At 48.6% G+C, this 21,410-nt stretch overlaps 1 protein-coding gene and 1 long non-coding RNA gene across 4 annotated transcripts in view; one reads left to right on the top strand and one right to left on the bottom strand.

Moving 5' to 3' along the window:
• GATA4 (GATA binding protein 4) overlaps positions 1–16,929 on the bottom strand; it is a 28,247-nt gene extending 11,318 nt beyond the window's left edge. The window contains exon 1 of one of the 2 annotated variants that reach the window (XM_021540519.3): positions 16,252–16,929. In XM_021540519.3, the coding sequence (XP_021396194.2) occupies positions 16,252–16,777 (526 nt within the window). In that variant the 5' untranslated portion in view covers positions 16,778–16,929. The remainder of the gene's footprint in view (positions 1–16,251) is intronic. The other variant, XM_085574382.1, reaches the window with a different exon arrangement.
• A 38-nt stretch (positions 16,930–16,967) lies between these two features.
• Positions 16,968–21,189, top strand: LOC146767764 (uncharacterized). Of its 2 annotated transcripts, none has more exons than XR_014953527.1 (3): positions 16,968–17,383; positions 18,296–18,458; positions 20,845–21,189. It is a non-coding gene; the product is annotated as an uncharacterized LOC146767764 (long non-coding RNA). The 2 variants fall into 2 exon arrangements; XR_014953526.1 differs by having other exon boundaries at positions 18,202–18,458.
• The last annotated feature ends 221 nt before the right edge of the window (positions 21,190–21,410 follow it).

Raw genomic sequence — 21,410 nt, 5'->3', positions numbered from 1 at the left:
AAGAAAAAGCCAAAGTATTTTCACAGTAATTTTTTTCCTGTATAAAATGCCTTCTTTTTTGAAAATGATTCAGTACAGAGTTGTGGACATAATCCAGGAGAGGTAATCAAAAGGTAACAGTTAAAACTTGAGTGATTTGAGTTGTGCCTGTGACTGATTACAAAATATAGTCTTTCTTGGAGATTTTTCCACCAGGAAGCCAAAATACAAAATTTTTAATCAAAGGAGAAAATTCCTAAGAGTCCCTCGGAAATGTTAAGAATTGGACTAGTTCTTGAATAAGAAGGTCCCTCAAACAATGTCAAGTATGGATATATGTCTGCTTTTATAAAAACGTAAGTCTCCTCTCTTCTGGCAATAAATAATTTGTTGCCAAGTGTTGAGTGTTATTTCCCAAGAGTGGGACACCCAGCTCCAGTGTCATGTTATTTTCAGTGTTGGTTTCTCATTGGCGTCCAAAAGACCAATGCAAACCTGCCTTGACACCTGCTCTTCTTTTCCATCTTCATTTGACTGATATTCTTCCCTATTTCTTTGGTGCCTTTGGGTTGAGTTTTGGGGTTTTCCCCCAGTTTCCATGGGATTTGGTTTGGAACATCTCTCTCAAGGGACTTCCATGGAATCACGGAATAGTTTGGGTAGGAAAAGACCTTAAACCATCTCATTCCAACCCCCTGCCACGGGTAGGGACACCTTAAACCATCCCAGGTTGCTCCAAGCTCCATCCAAACTTTCACTAGTTGAAGTTTCCAAAAGTCCCCTTCTGCTTCTGTGGCAACAACATTTGTGAGACTTTCCTCTCTCAGCTGCAGGCAAAGATCCTTGTGAACATTCATAAACAGGAATCAGTGGTGTTTGAGACAGGGAAGGAACAGACTTTGTTCCCAGGGGACACTGAGGCTGTCTCTAATCACAGCCTCTATCAGATGGGTGTGTCTCCTCCAGGCACCACCCAGTGCTGAGTCAGATGACACCCGCAGAGTGCAAACTCATTAAAAATATTCCTGCAGCCCTGACAGAGTGAGATATCACCTGGAGGAGAGATAGCCTCACCTGCTTCAAAGAATGCTTTGGGATGGCACAGGAGGTGTCTTGAACACTGCTGGAAGTTGGTTTAGAGATGATGGTGTGGGCTTGGTGTGTGTCATTTATTGAACAAAGGGTATTTGGGCCCTAAGGAAGTGGGAAACAAGGGACTGAATTTCTTTCTAGAAAATATTATATCTACGTAATTGTTATTTTGTATATATACAATTATATACATAATTTCACAGCCTCACTGAACTCCAGGATGAAGTTGCCGAGGGGAGCTTTCTGAGCTGTCCTTCTGGCTACATATCCCCCCCTGCTCTGAAGAACCCTGAAGATCTACAAAATAATGAGAACAAGTCACCTGAAGACCTGAAGCCTGTGCAGTTTTTTGTGGGTGGGTGTTCAGGACCCAGGAAACCAAAATGTTCCCAGGGCTCAGAGCCCACAGGAACTGGGATCTGCCACCAGGCTGAGCTAAATTTGGCATGGAGGTCACTGGGCTTCAAATGCACTAATTGTTTAATTTGTCACTGTTATTAATAATGGGGATTAAGGAGACTCCCCAGGAAAAAGCAGCAAAGTGTTTCTTTGGCTTCTGGCTCAGGGCTGGAGCTCTAAATCCTGGCATTATGAGATCCCCTGACACTTATTCCTTGTACTTTGCAGCCGGGAAAGGAAACGTTTATTCAGGCAGCAAATGGCCCGAGCGGCTCCCGGAGGGCCCTGAACAATGAGGGGGGAAGGAAAGGCTCCCCCAGTCGCACTCAGGGCAATAATTTCCGTTCCGTGGCACAGGAGCCGCTGCCTGATAATGGAGATTTATGGGTCCATCCGGTGACCTCTGTAATGGCCTTTCTGCTGGAAAGATTTACTCCCTCTCCCAAAGTCAGGTACAGCCAGCACTGGGACAGGGTTGAGGAAAGGATTTGCTGATCGGGCTGAGCAGGACGCCTCATGTGTGCTGAGTGGCCTCACCTTCCTCTTTGAATGTTCAGCTTCCCCACGTGCCTTTGCCAAGCCCTTATCTTGTATCTTGGGATCATTCAGTCCTTTTTATGGGCTGGGTCCCTGGTGTTGGCTAATCCTGATGGCCTTCTACTTAATTCTTCATAAAACACTGTGTTTAGTCAATGAAGGAGCTTCTCACATGAAAGCAGATCATGAAATCTCACTGAATGACCAGTGGAGAGGATGGATTGTGTCCCATCCCTATCCTGGTCATCAACTTGCTGTGTAAAATGAGATTTTTCCCCCTCACATCTACTGTTTATGAGCACTGCAAGGTCCCCAAGGCAGGAAATGTCACTTGTGTGTTGCACAACAGCCTGCTAATCTTGGGTGAGGCCTTGAGTGCACTCATGTCAGAAATACTTTTCACAATGGGATATCCAGTCCCCAGGGTGCCAGGAGTGACTCCTGAGTGGGGCACGGGGTCTGGTAGGGAAGAAGAATTCTTGGATGTGGCCCTTCATGACACTTGGTAGTTGGGAGGGGTCCTTCACATCCACTGAGATCAGCCTGTACAGACAATGCTGAGGTCATCAGAAACGCAGATTGGAGCTGGCACTGCCAGCACACACCTCCAACACCTCTGGCTCACCAAAAGTCTGAGGAATTTTGCCTTCCCAAACAGGAGAACCAGATACTCACTTGCAGCTCAACCCAAGGCTTGAGCCTGGAGAGTGGCTTGAAATGACTTCTTTCTACCATCTCTGCAAACCCCAGCTCTGCCAGCCTGGCACTACATCCATTCCTGAGTCCAGACCTTTGGGCTTTCTTTAGGAACCCATCCCTGGAAGAGGTCCAGACCAGGTTGGATGGGGCTTGGAGCAACCTGGGATAGTGGAAGGTATCCCTGCCCATGGCAGGGGGTGGAACTGGATAAGCTTTAATGTCCTTTCCAACCCCAATCCTTCTGTGATTCTGTGATTAAATCTGTTTGCACAGGAGACAATGTATAAGCCTGATGGATCAGGACCCTAAGGAATGATGACAAAAAAAAGAAAGGATTTTGAATCCTTCAGTTCAGAGTCAGCATCCAAGTTATGAATTTCTCTTCCCAAAGGATCCTGTGGAAGGGAACAAAGAGCCCTCCTTGCCCTGGTTTGGATCAGACCCTCCTGCATGAGAAACAACGAGGTTGTCTTCTATTTCCCTCCAGCCCCCTCCTGCTCTCACCCTCTCTGGATGGAAAGAGACTTCCATTAATATAGCACTGGAGTTTTGTTTACAGCCAGAGAGATATTTGATATCAACAGTTCCTGCTGCAGAAGTGTCTTCTCAACCCAATGAAGCAACTCAGTAAAGGAGGAACTGTCCTTCAAACACAGCCAGGCCACTTAGAGGCTCTAAACACAGCCTGAGAGCAGTTTTCCCAGCAGAGAAGCAGTTTCCTAAAACAATTTGTTATGATAAGAGGTGAGAGCCACGATCCTGTGTATACACAAACCCCAAATGGACTCTCAGGGGCACTCGCAGCTGAGGCAAAGGACATGGACACCCTGGAATCCCACCCAGGACACCCTCATCTGCTTCAAGGGACAGCCACAACAGCATGGCAGGGGAAACAGAATTTACCATTCCCACCCACTCTGTCCCAAATACCAAAATTGTTCCCATTAAAAAAATGGCAGCTTAGAAATCCTTCCTATTCTTCAAGCCTTTTGGGGTCCTTTAAAACAGCATTTTGCTGCAGCTGAAAGTTGCATCTTCTATTTCTTTGGAATGGGTTGAGGTGTTTCCATGAATTGCATGATTCCAGAAGCTGAAGTTTCAAGGGAAAAAACCCACCAAGAGGTTTCTGGTCAGATCACATCCCAACTAAAAGTGCTGGTTGGTCCAGGATTGTGGCAGAGAAGGAAAAAAACAAGAGGAGAGACAAAAGGGGAATGGGCAGGGAGTGGCTGGGCAAATTTTAAAACCCCAAATTTATGCATGGGGGAGCTCTGTAGCCAAAGGGAAGCTGTCAGGGATCCTTTGTCCATGGGGACATCACCATCTTGGCACACAGGCTGAGATCAGAAAGTGAGGATGGAGCTAAGGGAGCCAAGGGTGTTTCTATAAAAACAGGTTTTGCTCACTGACTTTTTCCCTTCTACTTCCTCTTCTCTTCCTGTTTCCTCTCATACAGAATCTGGGGACAATTCACCTAGGGTTTTAGAGATTAATGGGATCTAAACAGAGAGATCAGGACAGTGCCTGACTGAGCAGTGCCCATCACTGGGCTGGGTGCTGTGGGAATGTGGCTCCCTGCTCTCCCCTGGACTGGGTTAACAGAAGGCAACCCCTTGTGATTGAGGATCTGTAGGGAGTGGGGAACCAGTTAAGTTCCCCACACATAGCCAGAAACATGGTTCGGAGCAAAAAGCATCATTGTGCAGCCTCACAGAAATGGCGTGGTGCCATCTCAGAAAGTTTTAGGGTTTATCTGACACATCTATGGTGGAGAAAATGGCTGTGTACCCAGTTAACTGCCTGGGCCAAACAGTTTTCCCTCTGAAAACATAAAGACCCTACTTATTGCTGAGGAAACATTCACCCTGCAGTTTGGCTTTCCAGAAGGCAAAGAAATCTGCTTTTTCCCCAGCTTCGCAAAACACCACGGCGAGACATTTCCCGTGCAAGCCTTCCCAGGCCAAATGTTTCACATCAAGGCAAAGGGAACATTGTGTCCCTCCCCTGCAGCACTCCCTGCTCTGCCTGCAGCAAGCCAAGGTCTGTGGCACACACCATTGCCAGCAGCCAGGAATACTCCTTTTCCTTCGTGGATATGTTTTCTGCACTTTGAAGGACGGTGGAGGTGGAAGCAGCCAAAGGACCAGCTGAAATCATGTGCAGGAGGGCCACGATGGGAATGTTGGGCAAATTCTGGGCCTGGCTTGGAGCTGAGTCTTGGCTCTGCAATAGGATGCCCTTGAGCAAGGCTTTTCATCTTGTTGTGACACTGTCCTTTCCCCATGGCAAGGAGTGACACTGGAGGGGACCACGAGGACAACTTTCAAAAGCCACAGCTGGAGATAAGAAATGGATGGAAGAAGGGTGGGTGGAAACAAGATGGATTCCTCTAAATCAGCTCTAAACAGTACTTTGGGAAGGGGCAGGAGCTGGGGAAATGGCCAACCTGGTAGCTTGGAAAAGCACTGACGGCTCTCCAGCACACAAAAACCACCAGAGCCCAAACCATCCAGCCCCATGGTTGTCCCAGAGCTGAGTGGAGAGACAGTCCACACACACACTGAAGGACCACGTCCCACATCCCAGAGGTGCACAGCCTGCTCTGAAGGCGACAGGAATGCAGACATCCCTGAGGGTCTTTTGGTGGGAGCCTCTTGGCCACCTCTTTGAGACCGACCTGGTGTCCAACAGCAGCTTCTGCTGACTGTCAAGTTGTGCCTGAGTGAACTCCCACCCACCAAGGTGACCCTCCCCTTCCTTACTCCTCCTTGCAGTTCTTACACTTGTAAATATCTGAGGCTCCTCTGATAAACAGAAGATTCCTCTGCTTATCGACTGTCCAAATATTTTTTAACAAATCTCAGATTAGCGTGGAGAGCCCAGGGAATGGGCAAGATGGGGTCAGCCACAGCCTGGGGTCTGCTTGGCAGGAGGCACCTGGAAATGGTCTTTGTCTCTTTTGACAAAGAAAAAAGAGCCACAGCCTTGCCCTCCTTGAAAGCTGGCCCGTCTCCAAGTGGATGTGCCCATCAAGAGACTCTTCTTTGACAGCCTCAGGGAAGGGACAGTGGGTGAAAAAATGAAGAAGATCAGAAAAGCTTGGGATTTACAGTGCCATGATCCCTCCTGGGCAGCTATTTCTGAGTTGGGGACTCAGGTAATGGATCATGTGCAGCCATTCTTGGTGCCCCACAGGGGATCACAAGCAGGTGTGCTGTGGAGTCCTGCCAAGCTGCTGCTCCGTGCCTGAGCCATGGGAATTGGCCTTATGGCTACGGGGTAACCTGTGAGCCAGGGCCAGCTACTGGCTGGGTGGTGAAGCCTGACCCTAAGCCCAGCCAGCAGAGTTCAAATGTTCTGAGACCACAATCACATCCAAACTTCTTCTCAGGAGCTGCACCAGGAGCTGCTGGGCTCAGGCTGAGATGGTCTGTGCTTGGACCATGCCAGGGGCTAACAATTATCACAGAATCACAGGATATCCCGAGCTAGAAGGGATCCATGAGGAGCATTGAGTCCAGCTCCTGCCTCTGCACAGGACACATCCCAAGATGGTGACTGAGGATTATGGTCTGTTGGGTTTTCATCAGGAGATGGGAGAATGACCATCCTTGGGCATTCCAAAGCCTCATCCACATGCCCTCAGCCACTACTGAATTGATTGTCCTGCTAGGAATCTTAAAACATGCATTTCTACAGTCCTACAACTCCAGGAACTCCAAGTTTGGGGTTTGGTTTTTTTTTTTTCCCACATCAGAAGGACAGACATTTATCTGCAGCAAATGGGCAAAATCTTTCCTGTAGGAATAAAAGAATTCAACTGTATTATTGTTATTATATTTGTGGGCATGTGGTATACATATATATAAACATATATATTTGTATATATGCACATAGTATGTCCTAGAATCACAAAACAGTTTTCCTGGTTGGAAAGATCTTAAACATCATTTAGTTCCAGACCCTCTACCACAGACAGGGATGCCTGGGATGTCCTTGAGAATGCCATTGTAGCAAGTTAGGAATCATCTCTAATAAATTCTTTCTGGATTTGCTATTAAAATTATTATTATTCTGTGACCATATAGAACTTAGTTATACAGAATGTTGTGTGCATATATATGTGTGCACAAATGCACAAATATATATATTTTAAACATTATATGTGTAAAACACATATGATATTCTAAACCTTTATACATATAAAACAGGTCTATACCATGTGTAGGAATATATAGAATATGTAGGACTGCCCCACATGTCCAATCCCTCCCTGGGCATGACAGCACCAACCAATAATGACATATCCAAACCCCTGTCCCGGTTTTGTTCTAATTTCACTGATTTAGACATGGGCTCTGCCTCCAGTGTGGAGCTGCTCCATTGATAAATCCCCCTCAGAGGAGCTGCACCAGCACAAGCCAGGCCAGATCCCGGCCTCCCAGCGGGACTCCAGCCAGGGACAAACAAAAAGGTGTTTACTAGGGCTCATCACGTTAGAGGGGACAGTGAGTTTGTCTAACCCCTGGCCCTTCTCTTTTCCTCTTTTATTAGTTATTCTGGATGTTAAGTCAACTCAGCCCCCGAGCGGGGCGGGAGGAGGGGATGATAAAGCATCTGCAAAGGTCACTTCGCAGCCCAGGCCAATAAAACGGCAGGTACTGAACTTATCAGGGCCACATATAACTTGCAGTTTTTCTAACTCAATTGATTGGACTTTTTATCTAAAATAACAGGCATTATAAGATAGGCGAAAGTCAAGATAAGGAGGAAAATTGAGTAGCCTCGAATCAAGATCAGCCTGGGGACAGGTTCAAACTCCCACACCTGCCCCAGAGGAATCAATGAAAGTTTCTTGGCGCCGTCCGCTCGTTTTGAAACGCTGCTGAAGTTGGGTGAACTTTGAGACCGCGGCGTTTATTCTGTGATTATAATTAACCTGCTCACCCGTTGTTATTGATTTGTGTGGAGGGAGGTGCCAAAGACTGACTGGGATGTGGGTTTGGGAAGAGAAGTGCTCAGGGAGAGAAGGCAGCAGTGAGACCCTTCCCTGGCTCGAGGCAAAGGGAACGGGATGCAAGGGGGATTTCACCCTTCTGCTTGTAGCCATACTTATTTTGGGAAGTGAAAGGACCCCTAAACCCAGATTTTCATGTCCAGAGGGGCAGGATAAATTACAGCATCACTCATCTGTCCCAGGGCAATCATGAAGAGCTGAAACATGGGAAAAGTCATACCCAGGATCCAGAGCATCATCCCAGCCCAGGAGAGAGTGAGGAAGAGACCTCCTGCCCCCAAACCAGCTGCTCCTCTCATGCTCCACACCACCCAGGCATGTCCCAACCCAGAGTCCTTCCCAGCAGCCATTCCCCCAGGCAGGCAGCCCCTGGGGCCAGCACTCCCTTCCCAAAATAATCTCAGACATCTGGGACCACACGTCATTTGGAGGAGTCCTGATGTCTGGGGCTCAGGGCCTCACTGATTTTTTTTTTTTTTTACAGCTCCAGCACTGTGAGCCCTGGATGTTGAATAATAGTGGCTCCCTGGCTTGCAAATCCAAGAGTCTGGCTTGGAAAGTCATAGGAGTTTGAATAATAAATATTAGGGGTTTTTTTTCTTTTTTTTTTTTTGTCTCATCTAAAATTTCAGCATGAAGGAATCAGGGTTTTCCAGCCTCTCCCTTGTCCAGGAAAGCTGTTCTTTCCCTTTCTGAAAGAGCAGAGCCTGACATATGATAACAGGACTCCAGAAGCTGGAGCTTGAAGGAAAATTGAGGTGAACCAAAGCATGAGGGCTGCAACAGCCAGGAGTGGGAATCCAGCAAGAGGGAGATATCTCCTGAACTGTCTGGAGGTGTTTGCAGAGACAAAGGATACCCTCGAGGTCAGAGCACAGCCTGAAATTTGTTTAAGTATTATGGACACAGGGAGCTCCATGTGGAAAAGCCAGGAAGAATTGGCAAAATCTTGCTCGGAGGGACTGGTGTGGCCTCCTTCTCCCTCCCTGGTTCAGCTCTGCCCCCAAATTTGGGTTTTAACTTTTTAGGAGAGCCCGATGGCAATGGGAGCCCAGCCCCATCCCTGCTCCCTGTAAATCCACCGTGCTGGAAGCATTGTCCAGCAGCAAAGGGCTGAGCTCTGGGAAGGAGAGCAGGAGCGGGGAGCAGCATCCCACCACGGGACCTCTCCCAAAATGCTCCCCCGGCAGACACCAACTTAATTCCCAGGGATTAAGAGGGAGCATTTCCAGGCAGCGATTTTGTTATCCCAGATTCAGAAGCAATCCAGTACCAGTCCCTGGTGGAGACGGGAGATGAGCCCTGCGGGATCCCTCATCCGGCTGCCCTCACCCCACCTCTGCTGGAAAAATTATTAAATTTTGGCTTTCCAGGAGTTATTTCTTTTCCTCTTTCACAAACAAAATTAATTTCCAAGTCTCTCCCAAGTCTGGTGTGAGTGGTTCGAGCCCAGCTGGCTCCGATAAGGGTCTCACAAGCTTTAGGGGTGACTAAAAATAATTAAAAAAACATCATGAATTCCTTCATGCTGCAGCATATAAATTAAGTCACTGCTTCTCAAGAAAAAAAGGAAGGTCCCACTGGATTTTGGGGTTTCACCTCGCTGAGAACACATGCAAATTCCCATGTAATTTGCAGTGGGCTGAGTGTTTTCCCTATGGAATCTATTTGCATGGGCCTGATCCTGCGTCAGCTCCCGATGAAGTGCCCTGTGCTTTAATTCAGGGGTGGCTTCAGCTCTGAGCAAGGAACATGGATATTTTTGAGGTTGTTTTTTTTTTTTTGGTCATTGTTTTTTCTGTTTTTTTTAGGGGACGGCTGATCCTCAAACCTGAGCAGGTTTGGCCTTGAAAAGACAGTGAAAGCAAAAAGAGATTGGAAATACCCAACTTGCTCCCCACAAACAAAGACTTCATTCTACAATTAGGTATTCACCTCATTAAGCAAAAAAAAAACCCTCTGTGCAAGCAAATAATTGAAAAAAAAATTAATCACTGGGCACTTCTTGGAAAAGAAAAAATTATTTTCACTTCCAGTTGACGCTGCCCCAAATTTGGCTTTAAAATCCAGGTCTTGCCAAAACCCCAAAGCTGAAACATTTCAGCGCTGATGACGGGGTCAGATCTGCATCCAACTTGGAAAATCTCTGCCTGGCTCTTCTTTTGGAGCACACCCAGCACCCGCCAGTTCTTTTTTTGGGGGATGAGAAAATCCAGCCCGAGCTTATCGTATTGAAAAAGAAATCACTGCCGAGCGCCGCGAGCGTTTAGAAAGGTGCAAGAGCGCGGGGAATGCTGCGAACTCAACATACCCCGCAGCAAGGAGCTCCTGGAGAAAAGGAAAAAAAGGGGAAAAAAGGGAAAAAAAGGGGAAAAAAATGGAAAAAGCCTAACATTTTTGGGTAGGTTTGAAACCACAGGCGTTTTCAGAAGGGCCTTTAATGCCACTCGTGCCAACGGTGCTGGAATTATTCTCGAGCGCTGTCACACAAGTTCAAGCAGCCGTGTGTGGGAAGACCTCAGGGCTCAGGCCTGGCAGATAATTTGGTTTAATTTGTCATTACAGATGTATTTACAGCTCGGGCCCGGTCACCGTGACCCATGATGTGGGGAAGCCTTGGAAAGGCAGGAGAAGTTTTCATATTTTGCCATAATGTGGGATGTGATCATAGACAGCTGCAAGAATTCTGTCCCATGAAGGGGAAAGACCAGTTTGTTTTTTTTAAAAAAAAAAACCCTCAATCCGACCTTATAATGAAATTTGCTTCTATAATTTGGGTTAATTTCAGAGGTCAGAGGAAATTCTCACCTATTTCCCTGGTTATTTAAGCAGCGTTTCACACTCACACACCAAACGCGAATTTACACCTTCCTGCCAGACGGCAGCGCGGATTCTGACCCGCCGACAAGGTGAATATTTGGCATTTCCAGATATTCCCATCTCCCTTTTTGCAATCCTGCAGGCATAATATCACACATTCCCCACTCCAAAGCAATTCAGACCTGTAACAACCCAACCTGGCCATTACAACTGAAGTGTTTGGGCAGCATAATGACATTTTTTGGGATCCCTCGTCCCTGAAACGTGCGGCTGGTGCAGCAAAAATCTGCATTTCTGCCTTTCCCTTCCAGCATCAGCAAAACTTGCTTCTCTAGCTCATGAGGTAGATCCCCACCTGGTTTTGCAGCCACAATGAGCCCCAAAGGAGAAGCAGACTCTTTGTTTTTTATAGTTTGGTTGCAAAAGCATTGAAGAAACCAAGATTTTGGCTTCTTCTTCCCCGTGAATCCCTAGGACCATCACCGAGCAGGGAGAGATCCCCAAAAATCCCATTTCTGCACCTCCTTTTCAATAAAGAAATTACAGAGAGGGAAGGACGCAACAGGCTGGTGTGCAGATTTGGGAGTAAAACCTCTCGAAGTTGATATATTTGCATTCCTTTTTTTCCATATGCTTGCAAAGCTCCACAGGGCTCAAGAAGCAAAAGTTTCAGTCCAGAGCCCTGCACCAATGAGAAACAAAACTTCTGAAGGGTTCGGGACAGCACAATCATTTTTTTAAATTTAATTTTCCTTAAAATTTCACCTTTATTTTAATATCTTCCCTCAGAAACAACAGGCTGCCAACCTTCAGGCACATAAAATGCCACTTTTTCACCCAGTTTGGAATTTTATTTGCTGTTTGGTGCTTTGTTGGTGTTTTTTTCCATGCACCCTTAAATTTTCAGAGAAAAATGGTTTGCCCATTCAAAATACCCCTCTGCATTTGGCAGAAGCATTTTTGGGGAGCCCCTTTCTGCTGGCCAATCCGAGGTTTTCCCATCATCAGAAGAGCACAGAAGTGTTAGGATTGGGCCTAGTTTCCTTTGGAATACTCTGCCTGATAAACCCTCATCTATGTCCAAGAATTTCACCTCTTTCCTTTAAAATTTCTGGCAAAAAATAATATGTAGAGTGTAAAATATAAGTTGTCTCATAAAAAAAAATCTGTTATTGTTACAGGGATAAAGAAATGCACATGGATGGGTGAAAAATAATTAATCCTAGTTTAATAAAGTCTTAGATTAAGCACCATCATCCACAGCCTTAATTTTACTGCTCTACAAAAATTTGTGAACACTTATTTTATATAGTACCCCATGGCTGTTCTGTGCAAAATAAGCTGCACTTGGTAACACAAAAATTGCTCACAAAAGTGCAATTTTTAAGTAAAGAATTGAATTATTAATAGGGGTGACAGAGTGCCCGCGATGGTGTTATTTTTATTATTACCATTGATTTATTTGCAATTTAAATTCTACTGCTTGGGGGCTTGGAGGGGGGAATAAACTCTTGTATATCCAAGCTTGATCTTGCTCGGAGATTAGAAACCCTGATTTCTGTGGGTTTCATCCCAAATCCCAGACCGGCGGGTGACAATTAAATTAGGAGGGAGAGCAGAAGGTGAATTCAAACCCAGAGGGGGGGAACAAAGCCCTGGGAGAACCTTCCCCGCCGGCGGGGCTGGGGTGAGAAATGCAGCCGCTTGCGAAACGGGGGATGGAGGAAAAGGCAGACACGTCCAACAGCCCCATCAAGATGTCCCAAGCCCCATCCCGATGTCCCAAGCCCCATCCCGATGCCCTACAGCCCATCCCGATGTCCTACAGCCCATCCCGATGTCCCAAGCCCCATCCCGCTGTCCCACAGCCCCATCCCGATGTCCTACAGCCCATCCCGATGTCCTACAGCCCATCCCGATGTCCTACAGCCCATCCCGATGTCCCAAGCCCCATCCCGCTGTCCCACAGTCCCATCCCGATGTCCTACAGCCCATCCCGATGTCCCACAGCCCCATCCCGATGTCCCAAGCCCCATCCCGCTGTCCCACATCCCCTTCTCGCTGTCCCACAGACTTTTCTGCCATCCTACGCTCACATCCCTCTGTCCTATGGCCCCATCCCTGCGTCCTGAGGTCCCATCCCTCCAGGATCAAGGACAGGACAATTCTGGGCACCCCTCATCGCCTGCCACCCCACAAGGGACCAGCCACCTTGTGCTTTGGTGCGTGGGGAAGGTCAGGGGCTGCTTGTAGGGCAGAGGGTTGTAACAAATGCCAATGAATCACTGGAAATGTCAGCCCCGGGATGCGACAGGGCAAATCTCTTAGCATCCCTGTGGGAAAGCTTAAGATCTGGTTCTCAATCTCTCCCCCACCAGCAGCAGAAAGGACATTTTCCAACCCAGTGTCTGCTCCAGGCTTTGATCTTCCCAGATGCTGCTGCTGTGTTCCAGCAGCGCTTGTTTGAGGAGCCCTGACTTCGATTTAGGAAAAAAAAAAAAAACAACAAAAAACAAAAAACACCCCAAAATACCCAAAAAGCACCCACCAGGAATGCCCCCAGCCCAGATTTATCCTCAACCACAGCAATACCTCCTCGATGCCACAGCAAAAGTAAAGTTCCCGCAGCGAGCCAAATAAAAGGGGGTGGCAATCTGGGATCGGAGGCTCATTGCCCAGCCTGGAAAGATCCAGGAGGCAGCGCGGAGCTGCGGGATGGATGCGCTCGGACCCCGTTCCGCGCTCCATCCCCGCTCCCCTCTGCCTGTGGAAGAGGCAAGAGCCAATCTGCCCATCCAGGGTAATTTTGGGAGCGGTTTCAAGAGATTTTTGGTGCTGTCGGGGAACTCTTTTGAGAGGCGATTCTGCAGCTGGTCCTTTCCATGCCTCATTAAGTCGGGAATTCACAGTAACTCCATCCCAGGCAATGCCTGGGGCAAGTTCACTGCCTCGACCACAGGGTCTGATCCTGCTCTTCAGGGCAATTAAATCAGTCACCAAACTTACCCCGAAAAGGCCAAATTTGGCATTTTGAACTCACACCAGGGAAAGTTTTCCAAACGGGGCCGTGCGTTTTACCCATCCCTCCCAGTGCCTTATACCAAGCAAAAATTCATCAATTTAGAGAAAAACAAGAAGATTTGTATTTCTTTTAGTGTTATTTTCTTCAAATACATTTTCACTAATCTTCTTCTCACTGTGTGTTGCTTTATTGCTACAGGGATATATTTATATAAAACAGGGAGGAAAACGTCATGCCCAATTGTATAAACTGTATTCATGTCTGCATATTCAGATGTAGCTGCTGATACTTGATCTGTATTTTTAAAAAATTATATTAATTAAAATTTTAATGGCCCCAAGGGTGCTCTGCATTTAGCTCTACACGAAGGTGGTGTTTTTTTCTCTGGGAAAAGAAAATGAGAGCCCTGCAAATACCACTCACACATTTAAAAGGATTGCGTTTCCACCTTGAGATTCCTTGCTGTGCAGAGAATAAAACTACTTTTAGCCCTAAGAAAAGGCAAAGAAAGAGTCAACTCTACCGTTCCAGGGATTTCTTAGGTGCTGACCAGGCTCGGATGTGGAATTAAAGTGGAATTAAAGTCTGTGATGGCAATAATCCACAACGGTGTCTCCCCTACTACATCTTTCAGTGCCTTCAGTTTTTTAGGTTTTTCTACCCTAAAAAGCATTAAAAAACAAAACCCTTTCCCAGCTCATAATCCCACAGACAGCTTCTACGTGCTTTTCTTAACCCCCTCGATGCCCAAAGCATCGCTCGGCTTCAAGGAGAGACCCGGCAGCGGTCCCGGCTCAGGGAGAAGTGGGAACGGGGCAGGTCTGGACCGAAAACCACTTCCCGGAGGAGCTGCCTTCCAAAACTCCATCTAAAACTCACCAGCTCTCAGGCATGGGGTTTTTTTGTTTTGTATTGTCTTGTTTTAAACCAAAACCCAAGCACTTTTGTTTTAAAATTCGAACGTTTTTCCATATCCAAGGCAGAGGCGTAATTAGCCCCGTGCTAATGAATCCCGCGGATTCGGCCGCGCTGCCGAGAATCCGGCACTCGAGTCAGGACCTGGCCGTGAAGAGGAGTGGGGGCTCTTTCCTCCTTCATTAAAAACCATTTTCTGCACTGGCTCAACTCATTCCTTCTTTCCAGTGCTATTTTAAACTCTTTTTTTTTTTTTTTTTTTTTTTTTGCCATCAAAATGCGGGGCTGCAGCACAAACCACCCGGCTCAAAACTCCCAAATCCCCACGCTCAGCCCCTAGCAATTTAAAAGCTGATGGGTGTTTGGGTGTTTCTGCAACTGCAGTTCTTAATTTGCATTATTTTGGGTTTTTTATTATTAAGAACCCTTCTGAAACCACCGCAAAAAGGTGATTTTTTTTCCAAAAGAGATGGCACCATGGTAAAATACAAATATTCATAAGTGCATACTGATATTCAATTAATATTTGATTGTTTAATTCATCCTGATTTTTTTCCTCTATGATCTACCTTCTCATGGCTTCCAAGAAAACATTGCCTGATTGGCTAAAATTTTATCCTTAATCTGTTCTTCATTTTGAGAAATTTTCTAGCACGCAAAGAAAAGCACAAGATGTTGGCAAGGCCAAGCCTTCACTGGCGCCCAGCTTTCCTTCTTTTAACATCTTAAAATAATGCTAAAGACAACGCAAATCCTGCTGGACACGATGGAAAAATCACTCTCCAAAATTCGGGTCAGAGAACACAATCGTAAAATAGATCTGAAGACAAATTTGAGGTGTTTTCTTTGTTAACCCCGACCCAAAGCGGACAGAAATACCTTCATGGAGAGGAGACGGGAAGGAAAAAAGGGTTTCTGAAACCACAATGCAAAGATGTGCCTGCATTTCTCTCTCCTTTTATCCCCCTTCCACCCCATGAAATATAAAAGCAGTATTTTAAGCCATTTGGACCAATTCTTCATTGTAGGAACCAGAAGAATTTAATTAAATTAAAGGCTCTGAGCACAAGAGATCAGGGTGAGGTTTTTGGGGTAAGGAGACTCGTTGTTCAGATGTGCTTGAGTTCCCCAAAAAACACCATTATAAATGTGGATGCATTTCTTTTTAATCCTTCTCCATCATCTCTCCCACCTTAGCTCTAAATTTCTCTTTGCTCTCCCTTTTTGTAGCCCAAATGACCTTTCCAAAAGAATTTTTAGAAGACCAGAACGGAAACTGCCTGAAAGAAAGCTTTGGAATTCATGAACCCAAGTTTGATTTCTTAATGCTCCCAGTTTTGCACCTAAGGCCAGCTCAGGAAGGGGCCGCCTGTGTGTCCATGGAACATCGTGTTCCTGCACCCCACAGTCACCCCATCAGAGCCCCTAAATCCCCTCTGAGCTATTCGGGAACCAGCAGGCCCTCTCTCCAGAGCTCGGCTCATCACTCCTTGCCGCTCTGGGTCTGCCCTAAATTTCATTTACTTTTTGGAAACCGTGGCCTTTGAGGCTGTTCTGGAATGGTGACTTTGCAGAATAAGTAAGAATAAGGACCCCAATGTTTTCCAGACAGAGAGGCCACTCAGCGCAAACACCAACGCTCCAAAAACCTCCCTCCAAAAACCAAAACCACTACATGCCCGTTGTGCCTACGCACAGAGGGGTGCGTGCCCCAAAATCTGGGGGGTAACGGGGTGAAACCTCCCCTCCCATCTCCCAGCCCCGTGCTCACCGATGTTGGCGTGGCGGGCGGCCGCGGGCGTCCCTCGGCTCTGCAGGTTGTGCAGCATGGGGCTGTCAAAGGGCGAGGAAGTCCAGGTCGTGGCCATTTCGGGGCTCATGTAGGCCGGGTAGGGGCTGGAATAGGAGCTGCCGAAGCCCCTGCTGTACTGCTCCCTCCCGTTAGCAGAAAGGTTCAAGGAGCTGCTGTAAGCCGCCGCCGCTTCCCGGGAAGAGGTGGCCGGGATGGGGGTGCTGGTGGAGAAGGAGAACCGGGGTGACACGGGAGGGTGAGAAGATCCAGGGTTGTAAGCGGCGCTTTCGGCTCCGGGCTGAGTCCAGATGGAGTGGCTGGAGACGGGGCTGCCTTGCTGGGAAGAGCCGCTGCTCTGCAGGTAGGGCAGGCTGGGGAGCATGGAGGTGACCCTCGTGGTGGGCACATAGACCGGGGACGCTGCGGCCGCGCTGTGCATGAAGCCACCTGCCCCCTCGTACGCCGGAGGGCCAGGGTTGGCTGCCATGGCTAAGCTCTGGTACATCTCGTGCGGGGCCTCCCCACAGCCCAGCCGGCTCCCCGGCCGCGATCCAGAGCGATGGGGAGCGCGTGGAAGACCCTCGGCTCCACTTTTCCCCGGAGCGGTCTCGCGTGGGCGCAGCCTTCCAGCCAAAACCAAAACACCACCAGCGATGCGATTTTCCTCCGACCCCCTCCCCCCTTCCCCACCGCCCACCTTCCCCACCTTCAGCAGGTCCCGCCGCCTCTTGCAGACCCCAAGCAAGAAGTCCAGGTCCCTCCGGAGGGGAAATTTAGCTCCCGCCTGGATTTAGCTGCTCCCACCGGGCTCCATCCATCACCTCCCGCCCCCCCCCTCCCCCCCGCCCTCCACCATGAGGTTGGGCTGTTTAAAACCCTCGGTCAGTCTCCTCCTCCTCCCCCCCGCCCGCCCCTTCCAACACCCCCGGGGGAGCAGGGGGAGATGCTGCCGGGATGCGGGATGCGGCGGCGGCCGGGCCGGGACCCCCCCGGGCGGGGAGATAAGGAGGTTAGAGAAGGGGGGAGGTGAAAGAAAGGGGGACACAGCCGGGAAGGTGAGAGACAGCGATGCTCTCTCCTCTGGCCCGGAGCAAAAACCTTTGTCCCGCAGGTACGATCGGTGCTTTAAGTTGCTAATGGCCCCCGGGGCCGGCGTTTGATGTGGGCGGCGGGAGGCGGCTGAGGAGGGCTGGGGTGGGGGGGGGGTAAATTAGGGAAAAGTAGGGGGGGAAAGAGGGAAAGGAGGAAGGATGGCTCGACCCTCCCACCCCGCGCCTGCCCCAAGCGTGTCCGCACCCTCTAAACCCCGGCCACGCATGACCGAGGGGGCTTAAAGGAGAGGGCAGGGGGACATAACCCACTGCAGTCCCATTAGTGCTGCCCAAAGTGAGGAGCAGACCCCAAACAGCGCCCCCAAAACTCCCTCTCCCTGGTGCTTTTTATCCCTCTCCCCCGTTTTTGCCGTGTGGGGAACTGGGAGAAGCTGGAAGCACAGTGGGGTGACCCGTTGGGTACTGGGAATGCTGTAGGTCTGGATAGGGAGGAATGTCCCAGAGTCGTGGGACAGGGTGAGGGAAAGGCATGCTTTGCCTCATGTTAGGTTGGTTTCGAATTTAGGGGATTTTGTGGGAATTTGGAGAGGATTTGGGCCTTGGGATGCCACTGGGGCCTTGTGCGTGGCTTGCAATGGCAAGACCCCAAAACCCACTTGTGGAAAGGGGTCAGGGTGAAACCCCTTTCCCAGGGAGGATCTGGGAAAGGGGTGAGGTGAGCTGAGGTCCTGGTTCCTCTGCAAATCATGGAGAGAGCCTCTTGGACAGTGCTTGGAACAACCTGGTCTGGTGGGAAGGTGTCCCTCCCCAGGGCAGGGGTGTCGGAACTGGATGAGCCTTTAGGTATTTTCTAAGCCAAACCATTCTGGAATTATAGGATTCCATGGAAGCCACTTCACACCGGCAGAAGAGCTGGATAGGGCGCTGGGGGGGAATTACGGCCGGAGAGTTCACTCTTGGTACTGCTCTAGGTTTAACCAACAGATTCCCCCGGCTGAACCCCTCCGCTGGGCTGAATTTAGCAGCAGAAGAGATAACCAGCAGATAAGGACTGATACCCTGGGAGGACAGCGGGAGACTGGTAGGCGGCCGAGGAAAGGGAGAGGAGCCGGAGGCAGCGCTGGGAAGGAAGGGGTAAGGATGGAAGCGAGCCGGGAAGGGGCTTTAAGGGAGGTCTTGTGTCCCCCAGACCCCCGGGAATGGCTGGCGTGTAACCGGCCTAGGACGGAGCGTTTCCACAGGATTCCCTAAAGAGGAGCAGGATTCACAGGGCGGGAACAAGGAGCGAGTTCCCCTCTTACCCTACAAATAGTAGTGGTGATAATAAAAAAGCTAACTAAAAAAAGGGGGAAATCGAGTTACTTTTTAAGCCCGCAGAGATAAGAGGAGGAAGTTTTTGGGGAGGCCTCTAGAAAGGGTCTCTCGGGGGTCCCGGCGTGACAGCGAGGAAGAGGAGCGAGGGGACAGAGAAGCGCTACCCACCTTCAGTGCTGGAGGGGCACGGGGGTGGAGTGGGGCGAGGCCGTGGGGCAGGAACCCCCCCCTCGCTGTGGGGAAGGAAGAGGGCTCAGAGATGCCCGGCTCCTGCTTCTTTGGGGGGGATTAGGGGCAGCGCTGCCCCCCTCCTGTCTCCCCAGTATGGCCAGGCTGCCCAGTCCCACTCGCTGACTGGTTTGCCCACGTCACGTGGAAGTGGGCGGCGATGGGAGGGGAGGGGGTGAGGGGGTGGCCGGTATCTGTTGCACCATCAGCCGGGCGCCAGGTTTCGTGGCTGTGGAGAAGAGGGGGGGAAATACAATAAAAAAGGGATAAAATAAAAGAATAAAGTCAAACCAGCCCTTCGGGCATGGCCCCACCAGCAGGGCACCCTGGCGTGCCTGCGCACCCCAGGGATGCCCGTGCCCGGCTCCCAGAAAAAAAATCAGAGGGATTTTCTGAGGGGTACAGACACCCCCCGGTCCCCCAATCCCGCTGGAGTCAGCCCCTTTCCTTGGCGATATTGCACAAGGGAGATTTTTCCGTGCTTCTGCCCTAAATCGTGATCCCAAATTACAGAGTGAGTAGGTGGCAGCTGGTCTCCTCTCTGTCTCAGCCAGTTTTGGGGTGCTCCCCCCTAACTGGACGCCCATTTCCTGTCCCCCCATGCTCTGATGGCTTTAAAGGTTAAGGATGAAGTGCAGCGGGGGTGCTGCACCCCTCTGCAATTTGGGGTCCCAGTCGCATGTGGGGTTCAGCCCCACATCCACAGCCCCCCCTCCCCAGGGGCTCATTTCACCCTGGAGTCTCTCCAGACATCGGGGTGTCCCCCTGCCCTGTTTCCCGGGAATAACTCTCGCGCCATTAACACTTCCCACACTCTGGAGCTTCCCGTGGAAATCTGGGGTTCCTACTCTAAGTCTGTGGGAAGCAGGGGAGATGTCAACGGATTTTGCTACCTGTAAATAAAAATATTGAATTAAAATTTCAAATCTCCGTTTAAAAGAGACAAGGTGGAGGAGGAAGAAGGGATGGGAAAAGCGATTTATTGAAGGGGGATGGAGGGTGAGGAGAGCACTTGGGGGGTACTCCAGGGTTGGGAATGAATCCCCGGGGATGTGGGATCACCTCATCCTCTGCCTTCACGTTATTCTGGAATACCCAAGGGGCGCAGGGACTCCCCAAACCCCAAAAACTGTGAAAACGCAGTTGGAGATAACCCCAAATATCGGGATGAAAGTATTTATAACCCCATCTAGAAATAAAATAAAATAAAATAAAATAAAATAAAAGGCACAGAAATATATAAGAAATAAACAGCAACGGTACCTCTCTGCGTATTTGTAATTTCAGCGCACGGGGGGAAATATGTAATTAATAAAAAGTGTGTATTCGATACAAAAATTAAGTTTAGATGGGACTTAATGTATAATTCACAGGAACGTGTGTTACATGCAAACATAGATGTACTGTCATAACGAAATAATTTACTGTTAATAATTTATAATGCCCTGTGGTATTCTTTTTGTATATATGTAAATTATGAAATATATAGAATAGACATATAACATATAAACTATAATGTTTAATAATTAATATATAATATGTAAACATGTAAATGCGTATATTTAAAAGTATGTATGAATACAGGTATATATAAAAATACACTTATGAACACGGGGCTAGCAGCACACAGGGAAAGAAAGGAGAATTAAAGACATCCATGTCTCTTTTGATATCCCTTCTTCGAAGCAGCTGCCTATCCAGATGTGCCAGGTTCGGGACGCTCATCTTTCCTTCCTTTGCAAAATCCCTGACGGTTTTCTCTCCCAAAGCAACGATTTCCTAAAGATTCGTTGAATCCCTACAGAAAAGCAGTTCTTTCCTTACTAAAAAAAAAAAAAAAAAAAGTAACACAAAATTTTTTAAAAGTCACAAAAAGCGAAAATGCAATTTAAACTGATTAAACCCGCCCAAGCAGCAAAGCAGCAATACGAGGATCAGAGAAGATTTCAAGGACCTGTTTTGGCTTTGCTACTTGCAGGAAAAAAAGGTGCAAAAGCAATTCCCGTGGATTGTTTCCCGTGCGTGTGGTTGGATCCAGCCTCTTCCTGCGGGAATTGTCGGAGCCGGGAATCGCGGGGACGCGCATCCCGAAAATCGGAGAGGTGAGGAACCGCACCGAGCCCAGCCCGGCGTGACCCAACAGCCGGCAGGGAGAGGATGGATTTAGGACACAATTTCTCCCGGAAAAAGCAGATGGGACACAGCAAATCGCAGCGACAAAAAAACCCCAAACCAAACCTAAAACTGTGTTCTGCACGCGGTGGAGCTTTTTATTTCCTTGCGATTAACGAAATCTGTGTGAAAATAATCCAGGGGGACAAACTTTGGCCTTGCCTCTCTCCTTTACTGCCTCCACTTCTGCCCCAGGCAGGAAAAATATCGGCACGATGCCTATTTCTTAGGGGGTTTTTTTTGGTTTTTGTTTTTGTTTTTTTTTTTTCTTTTTTTTTTAATTTCCCCGTATCGAACTTAGTTCCACGGTGGTTTTAGAGTTAAAGATCCGGGTGTTGATGCATGCACGGGAAAAACCCCCAAACTTCCCCT

Source organism: Lonchura striata, chromosome 3 (assembly GCF_050655825.1).
Source record: "Lonchura striata isolate lonStrDom1 chromosome 3, ASM5065582v1, whole genome shotgun sequence".
NCBI classification, from domain to species: Eukaryota; Metazoa; Chordata; class Aves; order Passeriformes; family Estrildidae; genus Lonchura; species Lonchura striata.
This window is presented reverse-complemented; position numbering and strand designations above follow the sequence as displayed.